The following is a 24,983-nucleotide window of genomic DNA, read 5'->3' as shown; positions in this document are numbered from 1 at the left end:
TTGTCATTCATTAAAGAATACTTCGAATGTACAGAGATTTACTAACCAGGCTGACAATACGCATACTGACCTTGGCAAGTCAATAATCAAGAACTGTCTGAAAGAATAAATGCCAGATTAGTTAAACAGAGGTGTTTTTTTTCCTGAAGAAAAAAGATCCAACTAATTGGTAAATTAATATGAAAGGAATCCAATATATTAACAGCATTATGCTCAGAAATGATTCTTAATACACCCAATGACTAATTAATTTTAGGAGATATTACATTTTCTAACAGCATGTGAATTAAATCAACTGTTTTATGTTTGATCTCAATGAAAATGGATAAACACTTCCAGGATTTTGTTTATGTGGACAATATTACTAGGACTGCAAAATTATACATGGATGATAACATACTGAGGCCAAATTGCAACACAGTTCTCAATGCAGAATAAATACAGGTAGCTTGGAAATTGCTAAGCAGCCAATTAATTTCTTCAATTTATTCATTGTTAGAATAAAATATATTCATTCACATATCTGAGCCCCGAATCTACAGATATTTTGAATGATACTGGAATTTTAAGATCGATACATTTTTAGTGTTGCTGTGAGCTATGTTAGTTCATCAGTAACACCAGTGGTGTATGGGATAGCAAAGGGTTCTAAGTCCTGTTCTGTTCAACATATTTACAGTATATGTGACTTAAATAAAGAGCAGAAAATTATCACATTTGAAGATGACACGAAGATGTGGGGGCTGGAAAACTCTTTGGAGAAGTATTTCTCAACCTCAATAACTTTAAGTATGGACTTCATTTCCCAGAATTCCCCATACAAGACAAATTTACAAATTACAAATATAATATTTGGGTAAGAAAAATCAAATTCATGATCAAAGCAGCAGTGGGAGCAATGACTTTGTAACAACTTGGAATGGGTAATTTAAAAAAAATTAAAAATAAATTGTAGGCAACATTTACAAGATTTACCAAAAAGTTGAAAAACAGAATTCAGAATATTTTTTCTGACTATTTATATAAACAATAAAGTACCTTGCCAAGAATCATGTAGGAAATCTGCAAAAAACATGTTGGTTATGATGTAATAATTGCAACAACAATAATAAAGTTGATATTGTACCTAGGAGGGCATTGGTTTGAAGGGAAAACATAAACAAGAACTAGACACTAGGGGGTGAATACCATATTTTGTATTGTTATCCGTTCCTAACTTTACCCCTTGGGTCCTGATGTCAAACTGCCCAACACTTGCCTTGGGAGTACGAATCAACATTCTTTTACATATTTTTTTTCATTAACTGAATGTTACATTTGCATATCATATATTCATTAATGTCTTCCCCTAGACAGGAAGATCAACTCCATAGGAAGACTAAAACTTCAATGAACCAGGGAGGCAACTGAATGTTATCTCAAAAAATGCTTTAACCATTGCCTTTGTTACAATTCTTGCATATTTCTGTCAAGGTGATTGTTAAGTTTGGGTATTGACGAGGCAGGAGACCAGGTTAGTGACAACAGCTCTTTAATATAGTGTGACCCAGCAAAACTCTGGAGAAAAACCTCTCCTTATATACACTTCAGCCAGAGGCTGCATCCAATCAGAAGCGAGATACTTCCCGCCTAAAACTCCCGCCAAAACTTACAGTAATACATTACACTCCTTCCCTCCCAGAAGGCACTTTGCCAATATTTGCATATTACTTCTCTACGTAGTCCCGCAGGTACGTGGGGCGTCTCCTGACTCTCCCGGACCTGCGCAGTTCACTTTCTGGAGTTGAGTCGAGCTTGCCGGAGGGACTTTCGTTCCTCTGAGCTCCTCCTCCCGCCATCCGGCCCTGGATTATTCGCCGGCTCGGACCTGCTGTCCTCTAGAGGGACCGGAGGGTGTCGCTGGACCTCGCCTGACTCAGATAAGTCTCTGTTTGGTTCTACGCTTTCTGTTTGTTCTCGGCTCCAGTCAGCTGTGGGGTTAATTAAATCATAGTCAGGGCTGGTCTCGCCTAATTCTGCCTTATCGCTCAATCTGTTTCTTAATTGATCTAAGTGGCGCCTCAAACTCTGCCATCGTCTATTTCCACTAGATAAGATTTGGGGCCCGTTTGTCTATGACTATCCCCTCTTCCAGTTTGGGCCGTCGCTGTAATTATGTGCCCACACTGAGTCTCCTATGTTTAATTCCCGGATTCTATCTGGTTTTGTTTTGAACCCGTCCTGCACGTAGTTGGTGTAGCCGGTCTAGCGGGCACCGTAGCTTCCGCCCATTAATAGCTCGGCTGGGCTGCGGCGGTGGCCACACAGGGGTCCTGTGTTGGACGGTTAGGAATGCGTCGATCTGTGCCTGCCAATCGCCGGGCCGCCGTGATAGCGCTTCTTTCGCACTCGAACAAAGCGTTCAGCAAGGCCGTTCGACGAGGGTGGAACGGCGCTGAGAGGGCATGTCGGATGCCCTCTCAGCCAGGTACCCTTCAAATAATGCTGCGGTGAACTGTGGGCGTTATCGGACACGAGGGTGTCCGGTAGCCCGTGCGTGGCGAAAAGGTGTTTTAGTGCTGCAATGACAGCTCCAGCGGTTGTGGATTTCATTAGATGATCTCCAGCCATTTGGAGAATGCATCCACCACAATTAGAAATGTTTGGCCGTGGAAGGGCGGCAAAATCAATGTGTATGCGGGACCAAGGGCCTTGGGGTTTCTCCCACTCCAACACTGGGGCCGTGAGGTGGTAGTGGTCTGGATTCCTGACATACCTGGCATCGGCCAACCCTGTCACTGATTTCCCTGTCCATTAGGGGCCACCAAACATAGCTCCTGGCTAGCCCTTCATCCTTACAATTCCTGGGTGACCCTCATGCAGTAGTTCCAGGACTTTTTCTCAGCTTCTCTGGAACTACCACCCTATCCCCCAGAGCAGGCACCCCTTGCACAGACAATTCCCTCTTTTCTTTACAAACTCTCTAAAACGGTCGCCCGCAGCGGCCATCCCTTGAACCCAACCGATTACAGTTCTTAAAACAACGTCCGGTAGGAGGCCGAGCCACTTCCTGCGATGTGACTGGGCCAGAGTCCCAAGAGTCAATTAGTAGAACGGGGTGCCCGGAGTAGGGTCCTCGATTTCCCGGCAATGGGCATCTGCTCAATGCGTCCGCATGCCCCAGCTCTTTCCAGGTCGATGCTGCAGTTTGTAAGAGTAGGCGGCCAAAAAATAGTCCATCTGGTCAGCCGGGTGATAGTGCCACTGGCGTTGGGCGGTCGCCAGCCAGTAATCCCAATAGCGGTCTGTGGTCAGTGATAATTTCAAAGTCTCTCCCAAAAACGTATTCGTGAAATTTTTTCACCCCTGACACTATTGCGAGAGCCTCCCTATCTAGCTGGCTGTAATTCCTCTCAGCCGGGACATCGCTCGTGAATAGAACGCTATAGGGGCTTCAGTGCCGTTTGGGAGTCTGTGGCTAAGTACAGCTCCTACTCCATAGGGGACGATCACAAACCAATACTAACCGCAGTCTGTTGTTGTATTGTATTAACAGGCTATCGCTTGATAGCAAACTTTTTACTGCCTCAAATGCCCTATTCTCTGACTTCCCCCACGACCAAGCAGTGTTTTTTCCAAGCAATTTATGCAGCGGTTCAGCAACGGTTGCCTTGTCTTTTAAAAACACGGCGTAAAGTTTACCAGACCCAGGAAAGCCTGGAGTTCTGTCTTGTTTTTGGGTGCTGGGGCTCTCTTTATCGCTTTGACTTTGCTCTCAGTGGGTGAATTTTTGTCTATTCTATAGCCCAAAATTCAACAGATTCGACCCCTATCTGACACTTGCTTGCTTTGACTTTTAATCCTGCCGACCTAAAATGGCCAAAACTTTCCTTAATCGCTTCCCCAGTTCTCTTAAATCTTCCCTGATACCAACACATCATCGAAATAGGTACGACTCCGGTAACCCTTGTAGGAGCCGCTCCATCAAATTTTGGAATAGCCGGGCCACACTCACCCAAACTGTAACCGGGTGCACTTAAAGGCACCCGGTGCGTTACAATGGTCTGGGCTTCAGCTGTGCTAGCATCTACGGGTAGCTGTTGGTACGCTTGTGCCAAGTCTAATTTGGCTAAAACTTGTCCGTGCCTAGTGAGTGCAATAAGTGTTGCACTACTGGAACTGGGTAGGCGCTCTTTTGCAATGCTTTGTTCAAGGTAGCCTTGTAATCAGCGCAAATCCTTATGGACCCGTCTGGTTTTATAGGGGTGACGATTGGCGTCTCCCATTTGGCATGGTCAACTGGCACTAGTATCCCCTGGCTGACTAATTTATCTAACTCTTTGTCGATTTTAGGTTTGAGTGCAAAAGGAACCCTCCTTGCCTTTAACCTAATGGGAGCTATTTGGGGGTCTAAATTGAAGGAGATAGGGGTCCCCTTGTACTTGCCTAAACGGTCCTCGAATAGTCTGCGAATTCCTCCATTAGGGCGTTTTGCAGGTTGCATCCGCTCCGGTGGACGCCAGTCACCCCATTCCCAACGCCGTGAACCAGTCTAGCCCCAGCAAGCTTGGCAAGGTTCCCTCGACTAACGTGATGGGCAGGGTCTTTTCGTATGTCCCGTACTTGACCTCGACGGTCGTTGTCCCTCGAACAGGGATGCGGTTGCCCTGGTAATCCTGCACCCGGAGCCGTTGTTTCTGTAGCTTGCGCTTTGCGATGCGGCAAGGCTTTCACAAAAGTGTCCCAGGACATGATTGTGATAGCTGATCCTGTGTCTACTTCCAGTCGGCACGGTACGCCTTCAATTGTCGGGTTTGTGAAGATCTTTTCTTGATGCGGTAGCTGCGTGGTCTATGGTAACAGTCATTCGGTTTGACTTCGCTCTTTCTTTCCTGGCCAATCGCTGGTCGCCTCGCCGATCTCGCGCTCTGATTGGCTGGTTTGAAATTTCGGGAATGTGGGGTTTGCATCTCTGACTCAGAGCCGCTCTGATTGGCCGATTTGAATTTTCGGCGGAAGGTTGGGGTGCTCGGCAGACTTGAGCCAGGTGCCCTTCCTTTCACACCGCCGCAAATGGCGCCCTGAACTTACATCTTTGGCGCTGATGTCGCCCGCAACTTCCGCATTCCTCCGGGTCTTCCTTGTCGATTTTCCGGTGTAGTGGACTTCTTCCTCCTCTTCGCTGGTTGACTCACGATAGGTTTCTTCGTGGTGGACTGTGCTCGCTTTGCGCCCGCCATCGGCGTGAGTCGCTTTGTAAGGTGTCTGCTGCATGGTTGGACATCTCATGGGCTCTGGCTTCGTCCAGAGCGTTTGCCAATGTCAGGTTGCTCTTGGCTAGCAACCGTCTCCTCAAACGGATGTCTCTGACCCCCGTATAAGTTGTTCCAGCAGCTCTTCGTCCAGATCGCGGTACTCGCAATGCTTGGAGGCTTGTCTCAGGGCTGCCATGTAGTCGCTGATAGACTCGCCTTCCTGTTGCCTGCGCTCCCCAAACTCGCACCGTCGAACGTATTTGGACGGGGCTGGTGCGTAGTGATTCTTCAGGAGGGTCTGAAGGGTCTGCCACGATACGGAGTGTAGCGGTGTTGGCTCCGCTAGGGCTTCTGCGACGGCGATGACTGCGGACCCACAGTGGCTTATGAAGTAAGCCCGTTTGCGGTTGTCGGAGACTCCCTGTAGCTCGTTTGCCTCCAGGAAACTTTCGAAACGGGTCATATATATTCCCCATGTCTCCTGGGCAGGGTCAAACGGAGTGGGTGGCGTGTAGCCGGTCATCGCTGCATTCGCCATCACCGTGCTGGGTTTGATTCTCGTAGTGAGTTCAGCTCTGTTCTGGTGCTCTGCCTCAAGATCCCACCTTCGTCGCCAATGTTAAGTTTGGGTATTGACGAGGCAGGAGACCAGGTTAGTGACAACAGCTCTTTAATATAGTGTGACCCAGCAAAACTCTGGAGAAAAACCTCTCCTTATATACACTTCAGCCAGAGGCTGCATCCAATCAGAAGCGAGATACTTCCCGCCTAAAACTCCCGCCAAAACTTACAGTAATACATTACAGTGATCTTCCTTACTCTCTACAATTAATCACTTGTCTCAGAGTATAGATTTGTTACGATCATAGCTTAACCCCAATTGAAGCAATACAATCTAAATTTCTGAGAGCTGTGTCTGAGGCTAAATAGATCCAATTTTTAACATGCTCTCTGCAAGTGCCCTTATATAATTACAATGTAATTTCAGGGAATTTTAACACTGCTTGTCTTTGCAGTTTTAAAGAAAACCATTACTCATGTGAGATGTTAAATGCACTATTTGGTTAGGAGTTATTAAATGAACATGGGTTTAATATCTCCTGACACTCTTTAAAGTGATGATTATTTTGGAACTAACTTTATCTTACACTTTTCCTCTTTCAAGGTATCTAAAATCTGAATAGTTCTGAATTTGTACATGCCTGTATATTTGGCTAGTTTTCATGAACACAAAGCAGAAGAAATTATCTTGAAAGCATTAAAACTACCTCCATATCGACATTCGATTCTGTATTTTTTATTTATTCTCTGTTTGGAAACTCTGAAAAAACAAACATAATATTTTTTTAAATAAAAGAACAAACTAGACTCTGTGCTTAGTGATTAATTCTCAATGTGGTTTTGCTAACTAACAGTGTTTTCCCCATTCTAATGCATATGGATTACAGTTTTGAATATATTTGTTAAGGGAAAGAGCTAAAATGAACAATGAATATAATTAGGAATAAATATAAATATTCCATATTTGGGGACACATCTATAAGACCACAGGAACTGTCAACACTGACAACATAAAGCCTTTTGGAATATGATCCAAGGTTTAGTTTCTTACAACACTGACAATTTGGCATTCTGAATTATCCATATTGTTTCTGAAGGAATGTTCCAAAGCAAAAGCAATAGCAATAGCACTCAGACTTATATACCGCTTCATAGTGCTTTGTAGCCCTCTCTTAAGCAGTTTACAGTGTCAGCATATTGCTTCCAACAATCTGGGTCCTTATTTTATTGACCTCGGAAGGATGGAAAGCTGAGTCAACCTTGAGCCGGTGAGACTCAAACTGCTGAACTGCCAACAGCCGGCAGTCAGCAGAAGTAGCCTGTAGTACTGCATTCTAACCACTGTGCCACCATGGCAAGTGTTAAGAACTCTCATCGATGGTATAGCTAGGCAATTTTAAATGTGCTATTATTGGTTTAGGATTAATACAGTTTAGTTGGCCATATATATTTCTACACAATATAGACCAGACAGTTTCTTATATTAAGTTTGCATTTAAAACTTAATTGGCACCCTCAAGCATTCTTCATAATTGAATGTTAGAAATAAACTGACCTAACCACATGGCTTAAATGGTAGACTTTTATGGTTCTTCCACTCCTCTTTCTCGCCCCTTATACTTTGCATGAAGAGAGTACATAGAAACTCATAAGAGTACCACTAATTCTGTAAAAGGCAGAGATGGAGGTAGGCAGAGAGACAGGGAGATAGACAGATGGGGGTGGGGGAAGTAGAAGCACATGCTACAATCATATATATGGGTAGGCTGCCAAGCACTCAAATACTGATCATGTGACCTCAGAGGCACTGCAATGATGGTAGCTATGATAATTGGTCCTAACTATCATTCATTCACTGCTGTTGTAACTCTGAACAGTTGTTGAACAACAAGGACTACCTTCACTATTTTGTGTCTTTATGATTTGTTGCAATAAAGAGATTATCCAACATGGAATTTAAGTTGTGTTTAGGTTTTCACATTACAGTTGTTATTGTATGTCTAATAAATGAACAAAAAGTCTTAATGGAACCACAAATATTTAATCTCATCAAGGTTGCTTGTATTGAGACTGTTATTTTTTCTCTATGAGCTTGAGGACTTGAAGAGTTGTGGTGTGTGTAGTAAAATATTTATTGTTTTTATCTGGTATGCACTCGTAGCTAAGGGCAATACAAGAACTCTTTTGCATTAGTATCAGTATCTACTAGAAACACAGTTCGGTGCCATGTATCAAGCTAGAAACCAGGAGACTGTGTGTTCTAGTCCCACCTTAGGCATAAAGCCAGCTGGGTGACCATGGGCCAGGCACTCTTTCTTAGCCCTAGGAAGAAGGCAATGGCAAGCCACTTTTCAAAAAGTTGCCAAAAATTTGTCGGACTTGCCGGATTCCAGACAGTCATCAGGAATCAGGACTGACTTGAAGTTACAACAATTAGTATATTATTAGCACTAATATATAGATAGCATCAAGAGATGCAATGGCTCAGTGGCTAAGATGCTGAGCTTGTCGATCGAAATCTCTAGTGCTGCGTAACAGGGTGAGCTCCCGTTACTTGTCCCAGCTTCTGCTAACCTAGCAGTTTGAAAGCACATAAAAAATGCAAGGAGAAAAATAGGGATCACCTTTGGTGGGAAGGTAACAGCGTTCCGTGTGCCTTTGGCATTTAGTCATGCTGGCCACATGACCACGGAGACGTCTTCAGACAACACTGGCTCTTTTGCTTTGAAATGGAGATGATCACCACCCCCTATTGTTGGGAACAATTAGTACATATAGTAAATGCAAGGGGAACCTTTACCTTTATAGATAGCATAGTAAATAAAGATGATTACATTAGGACATATGTTAGGAAGACTAAAGAGTGGCCATCCAGAATGGATAGATAAGACCAAGACAGCTGACTCAGCTTTAAAGCCAACTGAATCATTTTTCTATGTTATTTATATTGACAGATCAATCATTTGCCTTTAATGTTGTGATTTATTTATTTTTAGGAGGGAAGAAATTGAGGGTGTTTTTCAGCTTACTGCTATTCTAAACGCTAGACTGTCATATATTATAGTGTTCAAAATAGATACCTATTACTAGAAAATACTCCGAGGGAATCTGTGAAATTGGATTGAGGAGCCAATGGCAACCATTTTCAAGGAAAATGTGATGATTTATGTCAGCTTATTGTAAAATGCAGCAACCAAAGAAAATGATTCCTTGCATTAAGGAGTCTTTTGTTTGCAAGCTACCCATTTTTGTAGCCGATTATTGTTTTATGAGATTCTTTACCAAGAAAGAACATTGTGTTAGAAAAGATAAATGGCTTTTCTTTCACTAAACATGATGTTTAAAATACAAACCTCTAGTGTGATATGATCACATAATCTGTTGGAGGAAAGGAATGTTACTTTTCTTTCTGACTTTGACTTTGATTAAACAGGCAGGCAAGCTGGGCAGATTGAATTAAATTCATTTTCTCTAACCAAAACAGTCTGTGAGACAGCTGAATTCGACTTTACTATTTACTGGTATTTATTGGTTAAACTTGCATTAAGTAAGATTTCCTGTATTTCATTTCACACTCAGTTTCCAAAATGTTTATATCTTTTCAAGATTACAGTAGTGGCCAAAATTGTGGAAACGTTTACCGAAAAGTGTATTTTCTAAAGCTAGCTAATAACACAACGTTTTTTTGGAGTAGTACCATAAAATTATATATCAATGGAAAGATAATTGAATCAAAAATGTAATGCAATAACCTTTATGAAGGATTTTATTTATTTATTTATTTATTATTTAAATTTCTATACCGCCCTTCTCCCGAAGGACTCAGGGCGGTTCACAGCCAGATAAAAATACACAATAATATTCCAATATAAATACAATTAAAATACAATTAAAAAACTTATTCAATTGGCTGAAATTAAAAATTTAGGATAAATAATAAAAAACCCATTAAAAACCCATAAATTTAAAAACTAACCCAGTCCTGCTATTTGCTATTTGAATAGCAGTTACAGCTTAAAGAAGAAAAGTGAAACATGTAGAAAAAATGAGATATACAAAATATGAGATATACAAAATTATCACATCAGTTAATACTTAGTTGGGTAACCTTTAGCATGAATTACGGCCTTACAACGTCTTCCCATGGAATGAACCAAATCTTTTAATTCTGCAGCTTCAGTAGTGAAATCAAGATTGAATGATTGCTTCTATTAATTGGGTTTTATTTCTGGGTCACTTGTGACTAACATATTTCTTTAGTCAGCTCCATAGATTTTCAGTTGGGTTAAGGTCTGGGCTATTCCCAGGCCATTTCAGCAATGGAATATGATTGTCTTGAAACTAAAAAAAAAATATTGGTGTTATTAGCCATCAAACCTCAAAAATATACTTTTCACAAAAGGTTTCCACAATTTTGGCCATTACTGTATCCTACAGAATATTTGCAATATGTGACTTTTCCTTCTGTCTATGTTATTAGCCTTGGTCAAACAGAAGCCACAATGCCCCATCAGAAAAGTTTTCTAAGAAAGACAATGGATGAGATTTGTCCCTCATGATTCAGATATTCTGATATTGATGGAACAACCTTGGAAATGCATTTATTGTGCCAGTTTCCATGTACTCTAGCTAAGATCTGGGAAGAGACCTTAGGATGATACATTTTGTCTTCTAAAATGGTTTTTTATGATTTATGACACAATTATGCTCTATGATATGTCTATTCTATTATACTGGCCCTTAATCTTAATAGAAATATGGTTGCTAGACAAATTTTCTTTGTTAGGTAGAAAATATTGGCTAAAACTCAAGAAGACAGATAGATATTTCTTCAAGTGAAGTTAATGATGAAATGATTTGTCCTGAGTGTTTTAATGAAAAAGTTATTAGATTAAAAAAGGTAGCCTGCCAGTCTCACTAATACCCAAATTCACATAAACATCCACATATAAGAAAGAAATAGTGCTTATCTGAGTCAAAGAGCAAATTATAAGCTGAAAGTGCAGTGACATTGTGAGTTCTAGGCTAACAATGCATGGGGCTTGTGTCTTATGGTCCATGTATTTCTTCTATCAGAAAGGCTGGTATGGACACTTAAATCAGCCAGCTTTATACTATTTCCAAGATGTGGGGGTGGAAAGGATTACACTAGTCTTTCAACAAAGTTTCAACAAAGAAAGAGAACTGCCTGGACATATGGTTCATGATACATATTGTATGACTGATGCTTTCATCTTATACACTATGATTTGGGGAAAAGATATATTGAATTATATGGGACTTCTAAATTGTCATGTATTGGGTGACACTACAGAAAATCCTTGATTTACTTCTGTAATTGAGCCTGGAATTATGGCCGTAAGTCATGCGGGTCGTTAAGTGGGTTACCATGTGATCATGCCTGATTTTATAACCATTTTTATGGAGGTCATTAAGTGAACATTATGGTTACTAACCCAATCAATTGTCAAAAGAACTACCATTCTTTTGCTGGAAACCAGAAGTAAAAGTCTGTTTCTGGCAAAAAAAATATATCCTACATTGTGGTCATGTGACTACAAGATGGTATGAATGTGGGCTGGTTGCCAAGCATCCAAAAATGTGATCACATGACCACAGGGTGTGTGTGGCTGTGAGAACTTCAAATCCAGGTCATAAAAAGTCCTGGGGAGGTTGCTGTATCTTCAGTCACTAAATGAATGGTGTTAAATTGAGAATTACCTATATTAGATACCAAGAGCAGGTCAGAAGTCCTCAGGGTACTTTATTATTTGTGTATTAGTTTCTGTGACAGAAAGAATTTCCCGAGAATTATAGAATTTACAAATCTAGGGTCCAGAGAATGGCCACTGTATTTAATTGTTGTTAGCATTTGGCATCCCCATTTGAGGATCACAAATATCAGGATACAGAGTGTAAAACATTCAGGTCTGAAAACATGGAGAAGCACCACCAGTCACTGTAGACTTCAACTCCCAGAATTCCTCAGGCAGCAAAGCTGGTTGGGGAATTCTGGGAGTTGAAGTCTGCCAGGCTTAAAGTTGCCAAGGTTGGAGACTCCTGCTGTAGATAATGCTCAGCTAAATGGATTGATATTCTAATTAAAATATTGTCATTTTTATATGAATTGTATTTATTTTGCCTTTTGTAAGGAGGGACCCTAGCATACCATCGATTCCACAAAGGGTTTCTAGAAGGTTTTGGCAGCTTTCCTAAGGTCAATAGCCCTGATGCTTTGGATTCTTCTGCCAGTTTTCAACTTATAAATGTAGAAAAAAAGGTGAGATTCAGAATCCTAATGCTCTTTTTAAAAGTAAATATATTTAAAACTTATTTTAATAGTCTCATGAATTTTTATGCAAACAATCCTGGTCGAGTTAGCCAGAGAATCTTATCATCTTGTTTAGCATTTTACTTCGCTATTTAGCTCGCGATCTTTCATTCCAGAGAAACATCAGGGCCTTTATCCCATAATTGCTAAAACATAAATTACAAGGGATCCCAGAAGAATTTATCTTGTACTACGAGGCTTTTGTAGGTGAAACAGTTTTTTTTCCCCCTTATCCATTACGCTTTGATCTGTTTCCCCAATAACTTGTTGCCAGAATATGTTATCACTGAAGTGAAAAAAGGAGAGATGTAGAATATAGTGGAGCACATTAAGAGCTGCAAGAAGCCACTTTAAAAGGAAATCTCAAGAGGAAACGGAGAACCCCTCCATTCAGCATAAGACAAATATCTTCCACAGCCTACAGCATTCTGTCAAAAAGGATGTCCACTCGCTTGATATATTTGCTAGCACTTTGTGGTGGTTTGGGCACACTAGAAGGCAAATGAATACATTCCTGCTCTTTGAAATGCTTTGTCCCCGCTCCTCCAGAGTGAGGCAGGCTCCAACTTTCCTGATCTTCTGCAAGAGATTAAAGATTTGGTTCTGATAATCGGTGTGGAATTTTAATGGGGGGCTTCACAATGGGGGTGATTGATAGATTAATAACAGATCCCACCTCCTCTGTAGCTCATCCTACTTTCCCACCCCCTCCATCTTTTAGTTACGGTTGAATATTTGTATTTTCGTAGTATTTTACCTGTATTGTTCATAGGGTATGTATAGTTTTAACTTTTTAACATTGTAAGCTGAGGTAAGATGGGCAGCCAATAAATGGAATAAATTATATAAAATAAATATTGGTGCAGTAAAATCCTCAATTTAATAGCCAGTATTCAGTTTTAAATAACAAATGGAATTTTAAAAATATCTCAAATGGAAAGTGTGAATTTATGCATGCATAAAGTGTTGAGTGCATATTATACATCATGTGAACTCTGCTAAACTGAGGTCCATGAAACTGAGTGTATATTGTAATGGTTTCCTTTGATAAGAAGATGCCTCAGAGAACTCACTTTCCTTTTCATCTACAAAGCCCAAGCCCTGAATTTGGAAAGTTATTACTGAAAATAGAGAAACCAAGATCTCACCATACTAGAAATAATCCTGATTTAAATTTAATGTAACCTCTCTGCAGGATTGCCCAGCATATTCTCTTTTCTAGTGATCATGTTGTATAATGAGCTCAGTGGGATGTATGATAAACTGTATAATGAATACTTATACTATTCAAGTACATACAGCCTGTCTGAATGCACAGGTGCATGGTAAAACAGGCAAAAGACTAGGAGAAGCTCAAAGTATGATTGATGGGTAAATATGTTTATGAATCTGAACATAAATTTCCAGGCTCAAGAACTGGACAAAGTTGAATGACAAAGATCCTGAGAGAGAAGTAAGTTTTGTAAGATCTGACAGGTCTACACTTGGGGTTTTCCAGCCAATCAGCTTGTTTAGGCAGAGCAGGAGAAATGTGAGGTATATTTTTCATAGCAGGAGAAATATGAGGCATATATTTGATAGATCCTGGAGTACCAGGAAACTACAATAAGAGCTGATGTGGTTTTCATCCTCAAAAAAAAAAAAAAAAAAGGGGGGGGGCTGGAATCCAGGAAACTACAGATCAATCAGTCTGACATCAATACCTGGGAAGATCCTGGAAAAGATAATCAAGCAACTGATCTGCGAGCACCTAGAAGCATGCAAAGTTATAACTAGAACCCAACACGGGTTTGTCAAAAACAGATCATGTCATGCCAAACAAATCTTATTTCATTCATTGACAAAACGACTAAATTAATGGACCCAAAAAATGCAGTGGACATAATATACTTGGATTTCAGTAAGGCATTTGAAAAAGTAGGCCACAATCTACATCTTGGTAAACTAAAAAAAAATGGGATTGACCACATCACCACCAGATGGATTTGTAACTGGCTGACAAATTGCATTCAATATGTACTCCTTAATGGAATTATATTTACATGGAGAGAAATAAGCAGTGGGGTACCCTAGGTATCATTTTAAGCCCAGTACTCTTCAACATCTTCATAAACAATTTAGATGAGGAAATAGAAGGGGAACTCATAATATTTGCAGGTTATACTAAACTGGCGGGAATAGCCAACACCTCAGAAGATAGGCTCAAAATCCAGATGGATCTCACAGACTTGAACACTGGATCTTATCTAACAAAATAAAATTCAATGTAGAGAAAAGTAAGGTTTTACATTTAGGCAAGAAAAATCAAATTTTAGAGTCCTAGTGGACAATCTCTTAAATATGAGCCAGCTGTGCAAGACAACAGCCAAAAAAACCAATGCAATCCTAGACTGCATTAACAAAGGATAGAATCAAGATCACATGAAGTGCTAGTATCATTTTATAAAAGCTTAGTAAGATCACACTTCGAATACTGCATCCAGTTTTGGTCACCATATTATATAAAAGATGTAGAAACTCTGGAAAGAATACAGAAAAAAGCAACAAAGATGATTAGAGAGTGCTGGAGGCTAAAACATGAAGAACAGTTATGGGAATTGGGAATGTCTAGCATAGTGAAACGAAGGACTGGGGTGACAGGATAGCAGTATTGCAATATTTGAGGGCCTGCCACAAAGAAGAGGGGATCAACCTATTTTCCAAAGCACTATAAGACAAGACAAGATACAATGGATGGAAACTAATCAAGAAGAGAAGCAACCTAGAACTAAGGAGAAATTTCCTAACTGTGAGAACCAGTGGAATTTACCAGTGGAATGGCTTTCCTTGATAACAGAATAGAATAGAATGAGCTGGAAGGGACATTCTAGGCCAGCCCCCTGCTCAAGCTTCTAAGCCAGCCCCCTGCTCAAGCAGGAGAACCTATACCATTTCAGATAAGTGACTGTCTAGACTCTTCTTAAAAACATCCAGTGATGGAGCTCCCACAGTTTCTAAAGGCAAGCTATTCCACTGGTTAATTGTCCTTGCTGTTAGGAAGCTTCTTCTTAATACCAAGTTGCTTCTCTCTTTGATTAGTTTCCAAATATTGTTTCTTGTCTTGCCCTTTGGTGCTTGGAGAATAATTTGACCCACCCTCTTCTTTGTGGCAGCCCCTCAAATACTGGAATACTGGTATCATGTCACCCCTAATTCTTTTTTTCTCTAGACTAATCAAATCCAAATCCTGCAGCCGTTTTTCATATGTTTTAGTCTCCAGGCCTTTGATTATCTTAGTTGCTCTTCTCTAAACTTTTTCCAAAGTGTCAACATCGTTTTTGTAGTGTGGTGACCAAAATTGGTTGCAGTATTCAGGTGTGGTCTTACTAGGATTTTATAAAGCATTCTATGCCTCTGTTTATACAACCCAGGATTGTATTAGCTATTTAGGCTACTGCTGCACACTGCTAACTCATATTCAAGTGATCATCCACTTGGACTCCAAGGTCCTTCTCATGATTACTGTTTTTGAGCCAGGTCTCGCCTAATCTGTACTTATACCTTTGATTTTTCCTGCCTAAACGTAACACTTTGCTTTTCTCCACATTGAAATTAATTTTGTTGGATATTTTTGTTGCCCATTGTTCAAGTTTGTCAAGATCTTTTTGGATTCTGAGCTGGTCTTCTGGGGTTGGCTATTCCTACCAGTTTAGTGTCATCTGCAAATTTGATGAGCTCCCCTTTTATTCCCTCATCTAAGTCATTTATGAGGATATCAAAGAGTTCTGGGCGGAGTATTGTGGTACCCCACTACTTACTTCTCTCCATATGGATGATCACTGGGGCTTTTAAGAAGAGACTGGAGATCCACTTGTCTAGAATGTTATCAAGTCTCCTGATTGAGTGGGGGTTGGACTAAAAGACCTCCAAGGTCCCTTCCAACTTTGTTTTTCTGTTCTGAGGTGTTGGCTTAATTCTAACTGTATTGAAAATACTAGGACTTAATCACATAACTGAATATTTTTATTAATTCCCTTTTAATAGAACTTAATGTGTACCATTATGGTTTTTGGATGAAAAGTTGTTCCACATTTTTATGTGAACATTTACATATTAGTTTAATAGGACTCTGGGCACAAAATTATACTATCAAACCAATTCTAAATAGACGCATGGCCTGTGACTTTAGGACTGCAGCTGATGCCTCTTGACTAATAAAGCCTTAAAAATAGTTTTAATTATACAATTATGTACTATCTCAACAATATTCTAAAGAGGCAGTTAAATGCAGCCCCTCCCCACTTTCTCATCCTTTCATCAAACATACTCCGGAGGGTTACCGTGTTATTTCTTTTTATGTATTTACTTCTTTGAGTACAAAAGCCAGGACCAAATTCTCAAACATTTTATTATCAAGAATGTCATTCATCTCAAAGGAATTCTTTATATGGAAGATTTGCTCTGTCAGTCTTACATTCCAAACCATTACACTTCTCAAGGTACCAATTTAACTTTAGGTAAATTATATTACTTAGGGCAGATTTCTGAATTTGTCATATCCAGGTGAAGAGAAAGGTTAATCTGATTTGAAACCTTAGAATTTCATGGTACCACAGTTTCAGAGTTCTTGTCTTGTTGGTGGTGTTGTAGTTCTATTTTAAGATACATTGGTACTTTTGATTATTGACTACTTGGATATTTCTCATTTTGGAGATAACATGACAGATTGTGTTTGTATCCTACTGTTACCTAGTGTTAATAAAGCCCTTTAATTTAGTCTAGGAGTGTGGGACAGAAGTCCAGAGACCCACTTTCTTTTACTTCCTTCCTTTTATTCCATTCAATGTACCAAATATGAAAAATAAGCTGTAGCAAAATTAGAAGTTTCATCATCCTTGTATCCTGCACTAATTCTCTCAGCCTTTTTTCATAAACATAAATGTGAATTAAGATTTAAGACTGGAGTTATTTCTGGAAAATGGGATAAAGCAAACGGCAGGAAAGTGTAAAGCTGACTCTGGTGTCTTCATAAAAAAAAGGCAAAACAATTTCATACTGTTCCCACCCTTCATTCTTATCAACTGCTCAGATTTTCTTCCTTTTTCCCAAAGGTGCCTTTTCAAGATGTAACTGGACTTTCTTGTTTTTCTTTGAAGATATTTCGCTTCTCATCCAAGAAGCTTCTTCAGCTCTGACTGGAGCCAAAAGCACATTTGGGACAACCGTGACCTGGATGACTGAGAATCTCCATAGACATTTAGTTATGCACTTTGGGATGAACACCCTTCAAATGGTGAGGGAGTATGAACAGATTTCCAGAAAAAATTGCAGACTACAGGAACCATTTGTACTTCGGGTTGAAATGCAGACAACACATACTCATCCCCAACAGCCTGTGCCTTGTGTTCAACAGTGAAGGGACATAGGGCAGAAGACATTCTGCAGAAAGCACAGCTTCACAACGTAGTCCTTTCAGCAGGCAGGTCCAAGAAGGCTCCACACCCATTTCCACTACTCATGTGGCCTAAAGACACAAACCTCCAAGTGGCCTCAATGATCCTCTGAAAGAATCGATATGAACAGCTGTCTGCAAGGAAGGTAAATCCTCCAATTTTTTGATATCCAGGCAGAGCTGAAGAAGCTCCTTCGATGAGAAGTGAAATGTCTTCAAAGAAAAACAAGAAAGTCCAATTGCCTCTTGAAAAAGCACCTTTGGGACATCCATGACCTGGATGATTTAACATCTTCATTGACATTTTTCTTCCTTTGGATCCTATTTTTCAGAACATGCCCCATTTCCCCCCAGAACTTATAATATTTAATTATTTCATTTTCATCATTCACAGGAGTACCATATAACTATCAACAATCCTACTTCCATACACTTACTACTATCAGTACAACAGATGGCATTAATCCATTGTTCTAGAGATTTATTTTAGCCAATTCAAATCCAAATCTTCACACCCTATGCATATATTAATTTAGCTCACTCAGAGCACCTTCATTCAGATCTTATATATATATATTAATTATAATAAATTAAATGAATAAAATTATATATATATATGTAGGTCTTTGGTTATTCGGGTTTTCTCCTGCGTAAAATTGGAAGTGTCTTGGCGACGTTTCGACGAAGTCTCATTCGTCATCTTCAGGCTTCAGCTTCGTGCTTCTGGGAGCAATGTGTGACTGCAGCTGTTTCTTCCTTTTTAACTGCTAGTGGGGGTTTGAACTGATTGGGTGGGAGCTTGGCTGTGCTCTGAATGGATGGGGTTTTTTTTGTGCTCTGATTGGCTAGGGGTGTGTCCTGTTTGGGTGGGGGCTTGGTTGTGCTCAGATTAGTCTGAGTTGCAGGGGGATTTGAGCTGGTGAGCTGCATTGCTGTTGTTTGGCTTCGTGTTCGTGGTCGTGCTACATCTTCATAGACTTTGTTGAAACATCACCAAGACACTTCTAATTTTACGCGGGAGAAAACCCGAATAACCAAAGACCTACATACACACACACACACACACACACACACACACACACACACACGTATATGTATATGTATATATATCCCTTTTATTTTATTTTATTCATTTAATTTATTAATTCATGCTGTTCAACCTCTTACTCTTTTTACATTTCAAGTCATGGTCTTCTTTATGCCACTATCATCAACAGCCGGGCCCATAGATTTTGCCTTCTTATGCCTACCTTCACTTTAGTCAATTAGATCTTCTATGTTATATTTTTTCATAATATAGAGAAATATAGACTTATCAGCCTTAGTGATACCTTTGCCAAGAGTATGGAAGCAATATAGATCAGTTAAGGCATATTTTGTCCAGTTTGCCACAAATGCAATTAAAACCAAGTTTTATTCTAAGAATGCTGATATTATTCTCTGCTAGCTAGAAAGAGGGCAACATTTTTTTATCTAGTCCTCCTTTGGATATGGAGTATAAAGCATGAAATACTCCAAGATGCTTGAAAACTTGCTGTGTTGCTTTACCACTCTCTTCAATTATTCTGCTGGAATAATGCACAGAACTTAGCTATGCTGAGCCCTTCAGCAGCTGTGGTTACTTCACACCCTCACACAATAGTCCAAGAGATCTCTGTGTGTGTTACATGCCTTCCCTCATTGAACAAAGCACCTAATTGAAAAATCTTGTTGCACAACCATTTGTTTATTTACAATCTTCATTCCACATTTTCGTGTTTTCCTAATATTTATTTCCTAATATTTTTGGTTACAGTAACAAAATAATATTTAAAAAGATTAACGAATGACCACACACACACATACACGCACACCATATATTTCTTGTGTATTCTAGAGAAATTAACCGAGAGATATCGTCCCCTTTACAACTAATACTGAAACAATACAAAATGGTGGGAGTTTTTGCTACTTTTCTAAGAAAAAATAGTAACGTTCAGCGAATTGTCATATGTGCTATTTACTAACCATTCACCTGAAGAATGTGGGTCTGATACAATTCTTCATAGCCATAGGCATGACACGTGTAATTGCCCATGTGAATAGTTGTTACCTTGGTTATGTAGAGAGAGTCATCTTCTCCAAAATCCTGTAAATAAACAAAAAAAAAGAGGGTGGGGGAAGGAGAAACCTCTCATTTAGCAAATGTGTTTCAAATGCTGCAAGAAGCTAAGCTAACACTGATTGCTTTGACAGTTGCTCTCCCCTCTGAATTGCATTTTTAATATGTCTGGCAAAATGAATAAGAGGCCACATGCAAATGCCAAAATGAAAAAAAATAAATTGCAACTGAGTATCAGCTTCTGATTTCTAGAAAAAGCGTATGCACATAAAATTCAATATACTGAGTCTATAATGGAAGATTTGACAAATTACAAGGCAAACTACTCTGGGGGATGGCTTTAGTCTGCGGAGACTGGAAATGAAAGCTCCATGCATTATCTATTAAATGAAATACTTGAACTGGCCTTCAGTTATCTGAAAAAAATACTTTTGTAAATGTATTTTTCCATCCCTTTCTCCCCCCAAATTAGTAATGAAATAGGGATAAGAAGGTTATTTCTCTTTTAAACAAAACCTTCTGATTTTTAATTACCTATATTATGGCTTATCTCACTTGGGGAAAAAAAAACCCTTCTTCCTTCTTTGGGTTGCTTATTGTATAATTTGGAATGATAATTCTGCTTGAGAAATTGAAATATGTGTGAGATTTCCAAATACGGGTATGTTGGCCTTATCACATTGTTCCAAATGATGCTATACAAGCTTGTATATTGATGAATAAACACAGGCAGCAGCTTTTTTCAATTTTCATTAGTATGCACAAATTGGCTGTGCTGAATTGCTTATACTTTTATACACCACCCACAACAATACATTTAAAAACCATACTTAATTAGCTTAAAGAATTATCTTCTGGTTTTAATTAGCTTAGGGGATGACATGTGCAAAATGTACTCTTTTACATACAGAGCTTTCACGCTGAAAATGTTCTCTTATATATCAGACACAAAATAATAACACAGTTTTTACTTCTCAGTGTCAAGAAAGGAATTCAAGATTTCCAGAAAGGAATTCAAGATTTCCAGAACCGATCCATAGAATTATAGGATGTTAGACCTGCAAAAGGTCTTAGTAGTCATTTCATTCTATCTCCTTGGTCAAGGACAGAGTCCTGCAATTCCATTATATCTGAAAAATGGTCAACCTTTCTTTAAACATCTTCCTAAATCGAAGTCCACACCAGTCAGTTTATATAATCTTATATAGGAATAGCACTTAGCAGCACTCTCTGGGCAGTTTACAATGTTAGCATTATTTGCATATTGCCCCCAATAATCTGGGTCCTCATTTTACTGACCTAGGAATGAAGCAAGGCTGAGCCCCCATCAGGATCAAACTCCAGGCTGTGGGCAGATTTGGCCTGTAATACTGCATTCTAACCACTGTGCCAGCAGGGCTCCCATATAAGTAGTCTGAAGCTGCTTCCTTTTTTATTGATTTATTGTATTCTTATGCAATTTTGTATCACCAAATTCCAGGTGCAGTAAAGCCTTTTGAAAAAGGACTGCATTAGGCAACTTTCTGTATTGTGCTTGTTTCCAACTACCCATAACTGCATTGCCAAATTGAGAGCACTGTGCAATTTGAAATGGATCACATAAATCTAGAATGTTCATATGTGGTTGGCTGATTTTCAGATATAGTCTGCCAAATAGTTTTCCTGCTGCTATTCCCTATTTATTTATTGTGCTTGTTTGTTTGCTTATTATTATGTTTTTTTGCAATATCCATTTTCTGTCCTTTCCGCCTGTTAGTTCCAGTCCTATTCTATGGAAAAACAAAACATAGCATGCACAGGGGTGGGCTTCAAAATTTTTAGCAAGGGGTTCTCTGCCCTGTTGCTGGGTGGGCATGACCATGGTGGGCATGGCCTAATCAGCCTCCTGCACCGTGGTGGGGGGGGACGGTTTGCCCTCCCTGGGCTCTGGAGGCTTTCCTCAAGCCTCCAGGAGGACGAAAATGGCCTCCCCAGGCTCCAGAAGCCTTCGGGAGGTGTTGTGGCTCCCGCCCACGAACTTGGCCCCATGCCCAAAAGTGCCTTGGAGCCGGGCCTGCTGCCAGAAAGTGACTTGGAGCCAGGCCTGCTGCCAGAAAGTGATTTGGACAGTGAGGAGGAAGGGCCATCAGGACTTACCTCGAAAGCACCGGCCTCCCTGGATCAGCTCCAGGAGCCAGAAGCAGGCCAAGCGAAAGAGATAACGAGGCCTCCTTCTCCTGACGCTTCCCCCCTCCAGGCCATGCCTGCAGACCCAGCTGACAGCAATCAGGCTTGGCTCAATCCCAGGTTTCGTAGGCAGGAGAGAAGAGAACAACAGAAGCAGGGGAGGGGCAGGCCTAGGAAGTGCTGAGTCAGGGAGCCACACCCCACAGGATATAAAAGGCAGCAAGAGCTGGTGTGTCTCTTTGTATCAGGCAAATCCACGGATTGCCTAGAGCTGAAGATTGTGACTCACCCGCGTCTTGGCAGCCAACGAAGGCTCTTGGCAGACACTGGCTCTTTTGCTGCCAGAGCTGATAAGAGCCGGCTAATTAAGCCATCGTTTGGACGGAGGCGAGGAGGACATAACAGGAGGCCAGAAACAGACCCGTTTCTGGCTTTCCCAAACTTCCCATTTTTCACCCTCTTCGAGCCTCCACATGCATCCTTCACTTACCTGCATCCAAAATGGGCTATGTGGGGACTCCTGAGAGGGGAGAGGCAGGGCCAGCAAGGAGTGGGATTTGGGGGGGTTCTCCAAACTGCACAGAATCTTAGCTAGAGGTTCTCCCGAACCCCTGCGAACCCCCAGCAGCCCACCCTTGAGCATATAATAGTATTTATTTATTTATTTATTTATTTATTTTTCGTATTTTTATACCGCCCTATCTCCCTAGGGACTCAGGGCAGTTCACAGCCAGATAAAAATATACATATAAATACAAATAAAACATCCATTAAAAAACTTATTACAAATGGCTGAATAATTAAAAATGACAATAAAAATAATAAAATCCCCATTAAAACCAATTCGAATTTAAAATCTAGTCCAGTCCTGTGCAAATAAATAGATGTGTCTTAAGCTCGCGGCGGAAGGTCCGAAGGTCTGGAAGCTGACGAAGTCCTGGGGGTAGCTCGTTCCAGAGGGTGGGAGCCCCCACAGAGAAGGCCCTTCCCCTGGGTGTCACCAGCCGGCACTGTCTGGCCGACGGCACCCTGAGGAGTCCCTCTCTGTGAGAGCGCACGGGTCGGTGAGAGGTATTCGGTAGCAGTAGTAGGCTTGCACGTGCAATTCAAGTTTCTGGTTGACATTCTTAAAGATCAACATTTATGGGCCCAGGTTGTTTGTGGGAACATCTCAGCCTAATGGTTTCAACCTGTATCATCTGATCTTGCAGACTGAACAAGCTTTAGGTCCTCTGGATGAGGCAATATCACATTTTGGGCCTTAGGAAGTATGCTTAAATTGTCATGTTGCCTGTCCTATCAAACAGCCCCCTTCAAATATGGACAGCTTCAACCTTAATGGCCTTTCAAGAAGCCATAGAAACTTGGTATTTCCTCCAGGCATTAGTTTGGGAGCTATCATGGTGATATATGATTTCATGTTTTTAATAAGAGGGCCATGATCTTTGTTTTATGGCTGATGTTTATAATGGTATATTCACTGCCCAGATAAACAGGCAGCTTTCCAAATTTGATAAGCAAACAAACAAGTCTGTTCATTCCTCTGTATGACAGGCCTTTCAATATTGGAAGTTAACTCTCTCTTGCTTTCCTCTAAATCTTCTGTTAAATCTTTCTCCCTAAATCTTCAGATTAAATGTACACAGGTCCTTTCACTGTTCCAGAATCCTCACAGTGTTAACATGGGTTGATGTTTGGATCTGCTGGGCACTTTCTTGGACATTTATGCTAGTTGGTTGGTAAAATTTAAATAAACTAATCAATGGTGGGATTCAAATTTTTTTACTAACAGTTCTGTGGGCATGGCTTGGTGGGTGTGGTGTGGCTTGGTGGGCATGGCTTGGTGGGCATGGCAGGGAAAGGTTACTACAAAATCCCCATTTCTGGAACTCAGGAGGCAGAAAATAGATGGAGATGGGGCCAGTCACAGGTGGTATTTACCAGTTCTCCGAATAACTCAAAATTTCCAGTACTGGTTCTCCAGAACTGGTCAGAACCTGCTGAAACCCACCTCTGGAACTAATGTAAGTTTTCATACAGTTACATCATAGGTTTGTGACACTCAATTTGCTAAGTCATCATGTTATGTAAAGCTATATGAGGTCTTCACAGCTTACCCGTTTATAAAGCATGAGTCAAAAAATAGTAAGTATCTCAATTGTCCTCTTAGATCCCCAAGTCATTAAAGTTATTGAATAATTTTATTAATTTTTTCAAAAAGGCATAACAATTCTTCATATTCTCATCATATATACATAAAAAGCAAACTATAGAGAATCACAAAATTATTCTTATATATAATAATCCCCTAAAAGGTACTTCTCAATTTATGACAATTGAGCTTAAAATTTCTGTTGCTGACTGTTGTTAAGTGAATCACTGTGGTTGTTAGTAGTAGTTAGTAAGATGGTTAAGTGAATCTGGCTTTCCCGTTGACTTTGCTGATCAGAAGGTCTTCGAGACAGGGATCCCCAACTTGTGGGCTGCAGCCTACTTTTTGGCCGAGACCAGAGGTGGGTTTCAGCAGGTTCTTACCAGTTCTGGAGAACTGGTAGTGGAAATTTTGAGTAGTTTGGAGAACCGATAGTAAAAATTCTGATTGGCCCGGCTCCATCTATTCTCTGCCTCCCAAGTTCCAACTGATCAGGAGGAAATGGGGATTTTGCAGTAACCTTCCCCTGGAGTGGGGTGAGAATGGAGATTTTACAATATCCTTTCCCTGGAGTGGGGTAGGAATGGAGATTTTACAGTATCCTTCCCCTACCATGCCTACCAAGCTACGCCCATCAAGCCATGCCACACCCACCAAGCCACACCTACAGAACCGGTAGTAAAATTTTTTGAAACCTACCACTGACTGAGGCCTATTCACAACTGAGATGTGTGAGTGGTGGGCCCAACTTGCGTGAGCAGTGGGCCACTGTACACGCCTGCATGCATGCAGCTCAACTTGAGTGACCTGTGGGTTGGTATATAAATGCACACAGCTCAACTCATGAGAGCAGCAGCCCGACGCATAAACTCATAAAAAGTTCGACTCACACGAGCAATGGGCTGGCATATACATATGAGCCAGCCAGCCATTCGTGCATGTTGGCCCACTGCTTGCATGGCCTGGTTCCCTTCTCTCTCCGCCTCCCCACCACCTAGCCAAGCTGC

The 24,983-nt window shown here is 40.5% G+C and overlaps 1 protein-coding gene across 1 annotated transcript in view; it reads right to left on the bottom strand.

Annotated features, from left to right (window-relative positions):
• Nucleotides 1-24,983, bottom strand: part of FSTL4 (follistatin like 4) — a 491,346-nt gene that overhangs the window by 28,123 nt on the left and 438,240 nt on the right. Inside the window, exon 7 of the mRNA XM_058171598.1 lies at nt 19,565-19,685. Coding sequence (XP_058027581.1) covers nt 19,565-19,685 — 121 coding nt within the window. The remainder of the gene's footprint in view (nt 1-19,564; nt 19,686-24,983) is intronic.

Source organism: Ahaetulla prasina, chromosome 2 (assembly GCF_028640845.1).
Source record: "Ahaetulla prasina isolate Xishuangbanna chromosome 2, ASM2864084v1, whole genome shotgun sequence".
Classification (NCBI taxonomy): domain Eukaryota; kingdom Metazoa; phylum Chordata; class Lepidosauria; order Squamata; family Colubridae; genus Ahaetulla; species Ahaetulla prasina.
The sequence above is the reverse complement of the archived record's forward strand: the minus strand, read 5'-3'. Positions and strand labels throughout refer to the sequence as shown.